At 45.4% G+C, this 8623-nt stretch overlaps 1 protein-coding gene across 1 annotated transcript in view; it reads left to right on the forward strand.

The window, feature by feature from the left end:
* The window catches only part of LOC122548758, a 33924-nt gene that overhangs the window by 15885 nt on the left and 9416 nt on the right, over nt 1–8623 (forward strand). Inside the window, exons 5-6 of the mRNA XM_043687525.1 lie at nt 3698–3816; nt 7254–7403. Of these exons, the coding sequence (XP_043543460.1) occupies nt 3698–3816; nt 7254–7403 (269 nt within the window). The remainder of the gene's footprint in view (nt 1–3697; nt 3817–7253; nt 7404–8623) is intronic.

Raw genomic sequence — 8623 nt, forward strand, 5'->3', positions numbered from 1 at the left:
AAGATGAGAGATGGAAAGTTTAAGGGGGATACACGTGGCAAGTACTTCACACAGAGGGTGGTGGGCATTTGGAACGCGTTGCCAGCAGAGGTGGTAGAGGCAGGCACGGTAGATTCATTTAAGATGCATCTGGACAGATGCACGAATAGGTGGGGAGCAGAGGGATACAGATGCTTAGGAATTGACCGACAGGTTTAGACAGTACATTTGGATGGGCTCAGGCTTGAAGGGCCGAAGGGCCTGTTCCTGGGCTGTAAATTTTCTTTGTTCTTTAATCCTTGTCAGTGACTGTCAGCTCCCTGTTTCTACATTCATTCGGACTCCAGGACCCCTCTGATGTTGGTTTGTTAATACAAGTTCTGATGGTAGAAGACTTGCTGACAGGTTCCTGCTGACATTGGCCTTTAGTGTGTACAAATATTGTCTGTGGATTCTCTAGCTGCCACAGAAAACTCGCTGCTTAGCTCTTACGTTCTAGCTACCTCTAGTGGCATGTGGAAATTACTGGCACAGCCCAGCATTTATTAGCCATCTGTAAGTGCATTTGTTGTGGGTCTGGAGTCACGTGTAGGCCAGACTGGGTAAGGACAGCAGATTTCCTTCCTTGAAGGGCATTAGTGAATCAAATGGGTTTATATGATAGTTGCCATTAGGCTAGTTTTAATTCGAAATTTAATTTGAATTCAATTTCATCATCTACCACAGCAGGCGTTGAACCCTGTACCCAGAATATTAACCTGAAGCTCTGTGACCTATCATGATGATACCAGTTCCCCTGGTTACGACCTGACAGGGAATGGAATACCTAGAGACCATACCATGGAGGGGAGGGGTTAATGTTTAGTTTGGGGGGAAGACTAGAGATAACCCTTGGGATGGGAGTAACAGAGTAGATGGAAGGGGCAATCTTCTCGTATGAGAGGTGGGGGAGATCAGGGAAGAAGATGGGCACTTTGTGCTGACATGGGGGAGGGAATAAAATCCTGTAGGGATTCAAAGGATGTGGGCGTCACTCTGGACCAGCATTTATTACCCTGTCCCTAGTTGCCCCTTAAGAAGGTGGGGGTGAGCTGCCTTCTTGAACCACTGCAGTCCGTGTGCTGTAGGTAGATCCACAATGCCCTTAGGGAGGAGAATTCCAGCACTTTGACCCAGTGACACTGAAGGAATGGTGGCATATTTCCAAGTCAGGATGGTGAGTGGTTTGGAGGGGAACCTGCAGGGGGTGGTGTTCCCATGGATCGCTGCCCTTGTCCTTCCAGATGAAAGTGACCGTGGGTTTGGAAGGTGCTGTCTGAGGATCTTTGGTGAATTTCTGCAGTGCATCTTGTAGATGGTACACACTGCTGCTACTGCTGAGCATGGGTGGTGGAGGGGGTGGATGTTGAAGGTGTTTAAGATGGTGGATGACGTGCTAAGGGAGTGGATGGTTGAATGTCTTAAGTGTTAATGGAGCTCACCCATTCCAGACATTCAGGTGCTGTTACTGATGTTGGAGAAGGTCATATTCTGAACTATAATCGATGTGATCACTCCAGTGCCCCTTTTGGAACATGACTCTCCCTTGTAAAACGTGAGAGATAATATCAGCTCTCAATGTTCCCATCTCAGATTTCTTGACCACTCTTTCGAAATACAGTGTTCATTATGCAATAAATATATGAAACAGAACAGAAATTGCTGGAGAAACTCTGGCAGTGTCTGCAGAGAGAAAGCAGAGCTAATGTAGGCTAGTGTAGGTTAGGTGGGCTTGGACCTGCGCAAAGGGCCTGTACTGCGCTGTATTTTTCTATGTTAATGTTTCAAGTGTGTTGACCCTGTATCAGAGCATTTGTGATATTATTCAGTGTTTGTAATAATATCTCGCTGGCCCAAAGAGCCCAATCTCATTCTACTGGCTCCATGTGGTGAGTGAGTATTCCCGATCAGGATAGATGTGGTTTTAAGATGGCTCCATGCTGACCCAGCACTCTGCCGGAACTGCATATCATGAAGATAATGTGGTACTGGGCCTGTGTGACTGTTATTTACTTCCTTTTGTTGATGTTATGCCCTCTCTCTGTCCAATTGCTGCTTCGCATTGGTGTGCTAAACTAGTCTGATTACAAAGTGAGATCTATCCCTGGAGTTCAGTCGTGTTAGTCACACACTCATGATTGCTAGCTTCCTTTTACAGTTCCTACTGCCCTACATTGTCTGGTGTGTGATAATGGAAGTCCACGGGATCTAGATCACATCTCCATGTTTAAAGCAGTTCTATATCCCTCTGGCCCAGTCCAGCCCGACTTTTCCTCATTAGCACTGAGCCTCACAAAACCCGCAGTCCAAGCAACCTCCTTGGCTATCTGCTGAACACAGTTAGTGGGTAGGCCTCTATGACATCCGTTCACTGCACACAGTCACACAGTAGGTAAAACTCAGGCTTCTGTATAGATATTTTTAATCCATTTGCTCGGACATGTTATGATGCATCTTTGGATCAGGTGAGACAGTCCTTTTGCCTCAGAGGTAGGAGGAGACACTCCCACTGCAACAAATCTAACACAGCAACTTGCTGCCTGTAAAGCGGTAAAGGCAAAAATCATCATAACATTGAAGAAGTACTCATTAAAGATAAATTGCTGCTAAATCTCCTCATCCAACTTTGCCAGCTGTGCAAATACACACATGGCTACGGGCCAAATGCAGGAAAGTGTTGAACCACTATGTTAATCATGTAAAGACGGTGACTTTTTATTTTTGTGTTTTTTTTAAATTGTGCGTCACAATGAGAGGGAACAGTTTTAAAACCAGTGTTTAAAGGATTGCTGTATGTTTTGAAAAACAAGTAACCTGATCCTGATGACCAGCCTCATATAAACAGCTTGTCTGAATAAGTACTAACATGAAGTTTAGATTGCAGACAATAGAGCCAAGGAACTCTGTTTTCAGATAGAGCTTTGGTTGGCAATAAGAAGTTTGTTGGTATGTGGACTCGTGACCAGCTATTGATGAACGGCAACAACTGAGAGATTGATTTTTTAGGGGCCAGGGGCAAGATATGGCGAAGTGATCAGATCGCCAACTGTTCAGGAGTTGTCTCTGTTTTCTCCAGTAAGTCACTTTAAACCTGAAAAAAAAGGTTTATCTTTCGTTCAGCAATGTGACCTTTAATTGATAAGTCAGTGACCTTTACTAAGTGAACCAGCAACCCTGTGCCTTTTGCAAACCAGAGGAACCAGTTGGAAAAGGAGTGCCAAGAAAAAACGTTTTGATCAGCAAGAACCAACTCAACCAAGTTCTTGTGAACAAAGACAACTGACCTGCTTTCCCAGTTTCCCCTCCATCCATGTTTTTTCCCACAATTCTTTTGTGTGTGTGTATATGCGTGAGTGTTTCTCATAGGATTAGAATTTTAATTAGTGGTGTTATATGGCAATGATTTATACTGTTTATCCGTATCTAATAACTTGTAATACGTAATTCTTGTTAAGTGGGGAAACTGTTCAACAACCTGGCTCTAAAAAGTCAGGTAAATTGAGGAAGTTTGTGTCCTAATTTTAAAGTTTGTAACTTTGATGTGATTCTGGGAATAACAGGGATTGAGTTCGAGTGTTCCCCCAGTGAGGCAGGATAATAACCTGTCTATACCTAGCTTTCTTTCTGGCCTCCCATCTCTGACAGTACCTGATTGTTTTGGTTTGTAACTTTTGTTTAGCTGCACCTTACCCAGCGTTACCCCTCTCCAGGAGAAATCCCAACCTGAAGGAGTTTGAGGAGCAGCAGAGGGAACAGTTCGCTCAGCAAATCAAAGCTGAGAGGAGGAGGAAACAGAAGGTAAATGATAACGATGCAGTGAGTCCCTCTGCCTTTCCTCCCTCCCTCAATGATAACGATACAGTGAGTCCCTCTGCCTTTCCTCCCTCCCTCAATGCTCAGCAGTTGTTGCTCAAACTGTAGGATGCTGGAGTTCCCTGAATAGATATTCCTGTCCTGTAATTATTCTGGGATTTGATAACATTGTTGGATGTTAAAGTGGTACAGTTCCATATGTCTTCATTCATGTGATCCTCCTGTGTGTGAGCTTGATGAATGAATGTTATTGGAGACATATACAAATGGAGGGACAGGAGCTGGGATTGGTCTCCAGTCTGAAGAACTGTCCATGTGAACCCCTGTACAAGGCACAGCAAGCAGTTAGCCAAGTGTCTCGTTCAGAATTGAATTGAATTGAATTAAAACACCGAGAGCTAGCAGGTCACTGCCTCAGTTGGATGCCGGGGAGTCAGGGGGATAGCAACCTGAGTTAAAGCAAAGAGGTGAGCCACAAGATTCCTGACTGGCCCACCTACCAACCCCGCTCCCAGGTGGTAATTCTCTCTTTCCAGGACACTGTAGCATTACTACTGTTAGCCTTGTGCCTCTGTCATTACAAAAGCTCTGACGATTCCACCCTGTTGCTAGAAGTCTCTGATCACCACGCAGACTCCTGCTAGAATGGACAGGATGATGTGACTCAGGTGTGAGGTCCCTGCAGTCTGACCAGATGCAAAGAAAGCCTTTTTGAGTCAGAATGCTGGCCTGTAAAGGTAGCCAGTGCTGCTCAGCATCACCAAGAATTGAGCAGGTGATGTTGTAGGGGCCAGGGTAAAACAGCTGGTCGTGCTGCATGATGGTCTTGTTTGCATCTGGAGAAAAGCAACAGCTCAACATTCACCAGTCTCTGTGACAGAGTAGCTGCAGCACCGAGGGAGGCTATTCGGCCATTTGAGTGGCTACTGTCTCTCTCAAGCAATCCAATCAGTCTCCTTCCCCTGTTCTATCCCTGTCAGCTCGCAGTTTATTTCTTTCAATTTTCATTGAAATCATTCTCACCTCTAGCTGACACAAAGACCATAAAAGCAGAAGTAGGCCATTCAGCCCATTGGGTCTGCTCCACCACTCAGTAAGATCGTACGTGATCCAGTAATCTGCAATTCTACTTTCCTGCCTTTCCCCTCCAAGTCTTGATTTCCTTCACGATTAAAGATCTGTCTATTCCTGCCTTGAACATTCTTAATGGCCAGCCTCAGTCCGCAGTTTCACAGAGAGAAGAAAGTCCTCCTTATCCCAGTCCTAAATGGGCAGCCCTCTGCTCAGCAATAATGCACTCTGCTCCTGGACTTGCCCTCAACAGGAGATGAGTGTTTCCTCATGTCATACAGCAAGAAGCAGAGCCTTCAGTCCAACTCATCCACACCTACCAGGCATCCCAGTCTGTCCTTGCCCCATTTACCAGCACTTGGTCCATATCCCTCTAAACCCTTCCTATTCATTTATCTATCCAGATGCCTTCTAAATGTTGTAATTGTACCAGCCGCCACTATTTGCTCTGGCAGCTTGGTCTATACCGCATCACCTTCTGTGTAAAACCATTTACCCCTTTTTAAATCTTTCCCCTCTCACCTTAAACTTATGCTTTTTAGTTCTGGACTCCCCTGCTGTAGGAAAAAGACCTTGGCTATTCACCCTATCCATGCCCCTCATGATTTTATAAACCTCTATAAGGCCATCCCTCAACCTCCAACGTTCCAGTGAAGCAAGCCCCAGCCTATTCAGCCTCTCCCTCTAGCTCAAACCCTCCAACCCTGGCAATATCCTTGTAAGTCATTTCTGCACCTTCTCAAGTTTAACAGCATCCTTCCTAAAGCAGGGCAACCAGAATTGTATGTCGTATTCTAAAAGTGGCATCACCAAAGTCCTGCACAGCCGCAACATGACGTCCCAACTCCTATACTCGGTGTTCTGACCAATGAAAGTAAGTGTGACAAACACCACCTTCACCACCCTGTCTACCTGCCATTCCTCTTTCAAGGAACTATGCACCTGCACCCCGAAGTCTCTTTGTTTGGCAAAACTCCCCAGGACCCTCCCGTTAAGTGTATCGATCAGGTTGTCTCTCATTCCTCCCCTCTCCTCATCAGGCACTCCTTCCATACCTGGGATCAGTGTATTGAACCTTCTCTGGACTGCCTTCAATTCCAATCTATGTTTCCTTGGATAAGGAACCCAAAACTGTTCACACTATCCCAGCTAAGGCCTGATTAGTTCCTTGTATCGTTCTAGCTCGATCTCCCTACTTTTATATTCATTCCTTTCCATTTGACCTAAAGGCTAACACTGCCTTCTCTATTATCTGCTGAACGTGCACGCCAGCTTTTTGTGATTGATGTACAAGGACTCCTAAATTCCTCTGCCCTGTAGCTTTCTGCACTCTTTCTCCATTTAACTAACAGTTGACTCCTCTCTTCTTGCTGCTAAAGTGTCTAACTTCACATTGACCCTCATTATATTCTGTCTGTGAAGGTTTTGCTGACTCACTTAATCTGTCTGTATCCCTCTGCAATGTCCTTGTGTCATCCTCACCATTTGCCTTCCCACCTATTTCTGTGTTGTCCACAAAGTTTACAATAGTTTATTGTTAATTATATAAGGTAAATAATTGTGGGCCTAGCACTGACCTCTGTGGCACACCACTACTTACCTGTTACCATCCTGAAACTGCTCCTTTAGCCCAACTCTCTGTCTTCTGTTAGTCAGCTAGCTCTCTATCCATGTTAATGATTGTTTCCAGCACCATGGGTTCTTATCTTATTAAGTAACCCTGTTCAGGACACCTTATTGAGAACCTTTTGAAAATCCAAATGCTTTATATTTGTTCTAACATGTAGTTCTGAAGGAGGGTCACTGGACCTGAAATGTCAACTCTGCTTTCTCTCCACAGATGCTGCCAGATCTGCAGAGTTTTTCAAGCAATTTTGACTTCTCCTCTACCTTTCCAGCAATTTTGGTTCTGATTTTCAGCATCCGCAGTTCTTTTGTGGGTTTTTTTTGTGGGTGATATCTATTCTTTATTTATTATGCTTTTCAGCGATTATCTTTTGAGTAAAGACCAAACCGGTTGAGACTCTACTCTCCAGAGTTTAGAAGAATGAGGTGATCCCATTGTAACATATCGAATTGCTGAGGGGCTTGCCAGGATCAATGCTGAGAGCATGTTTCCCCCTTGTGGGAGAGTCCAGGACCAGAGGGTATAGTCTCAGAATGAAGAGGAGAAAGTGAGCACTGCAAATGCTGGAGATCAGAGTCGAGAGAGGGATGCTGGAAAAGCACAGCAGGTCAGGCAGCATCCGAGGAGCAGGAGAGTCAATGTTTTGGGCATAAACCCTTCATCAGCAATGTGGGGGGTAGGGGGCTGAGCTATAACTGATGTGTTGTTTGATTTGCTGTTCCAGGACCATGAGTTGGCGTTGAAGCGAATAGCTGATGATCGTGAAAATCTGAAAGCAAAGTCAGCTCCCACTTGCAAGCCCAGTCCCCCTCAACAGGGTCAGAGGTTAGGGGGCAAAGTTCAAACTGCAGTGGAAGACCATTGCATTCTTATGGTGAGTTTTTCTAGGCCTGGGTGCATTTGTTACCTGCAATTCCCTTTTGAACTGTTTCAAATGCAGGATGCTTTGTGCCTCTGATCTCTCGGATGCTATTCCTCCCATAATCCAAACATTGCCCCTCTCAAACACCCATCCCCTCAGTCCATCTGCACTGCACTATGATGGAGCTTTCTCAGACTGGTGTGGAGAGGGAGGGAGGAAGCTGCCTACATACTGTGGGGTTATATGTACTTGGTGGGGTTCTGGGAGACAATGGGGCCGCCTCTCTTCATCCCAGTCAGAGGATCTCCAGAAACACTGGGAGAAACAGCTTCCAACCTGAGAACATGGCTGTCTCTGGCATTTGGTAACAATTCCTCTGTGCTCCAGGGAAGCAGTGGTGAGACATCTTCAACTTAATCACAGAGTCCTACAGCCCAGAGACAGTCTCTTCAGCCCAAACTGGTCAAAAGAACCTAGAAAAGCACATAACAGAACAATGTTGTGCCAAGGATTATTCCTAATCGAAAATAAAATAACCTAACCTACACACCCCCCAATTCACTGCTATCCATGTGCATGCCCAGCAGTCGCTTAAATATCCCCAATGACTCTGCTTCCACCACCACAGCTGGCAACGCATTCCATACATTCACAACTCTCTGCATAAAGAACCTACCTCTGACATCTCTATACCTTCCTCCTAACACCTTAAAACTGTGACCCCTCGTACCAGTCAATCCTGTCCTGGGGAAAAGTCTCTGGCTATTAACTCTATCCGTGCCTCTCATTACCTTGTACATCTCGATCAGTTCTCCTCTCTTCCTCCTTCTCTCCAGAGAGTAAAGTCCGAGCTCAGTCAACCTTTCTTCATAAGGCAAGCCCTCCAGTCCAGCTAGCATCCTGGTAAACCTTCTTTTCTCCCTCTCCAAAGCCTCTGTATCTTTCCTATAGTAGGGCGACCAGAACTGGACACAATATTCCAAATGTGGTCTCACCAGGGACTTGTAGAGCTGCAGCAAAACCTCGCGGCTCTTAAACTCGATCCACCTGTTAATGAAAGCCAAAACACCATATGCTTTCTTAACAACCCTATCCACTTGGGTGGCAACTTTGAGGGATCTGTGTACTTGCACACCCAGATCCCTCTGTTCCTCCACACTGCCAAGAATCCTGTCTTTAATCCTATATTCAGCATTCAAGTTCGACCTTCCAAAATGCATCACTTCACATTT

This window comes from Chiloscyllium plagiosum, chromosome 4 (assembly GCF_004010195.1).
Source record: "Chiloscyllium plagiosum isolate BGI_BamShark_2017 chromosome 4, ASM401019v2, whole genome shotgun sequence".
In the NCBI taxonomy this organism is placed as follows: domain Eukaryota; kingdom Metazoa; phylum Chordata; class Chondrichthyes; order Orectolobiformes; family Hemiscylliidae; genus Chiloscyllium; species Chiloscyllium plagiosum.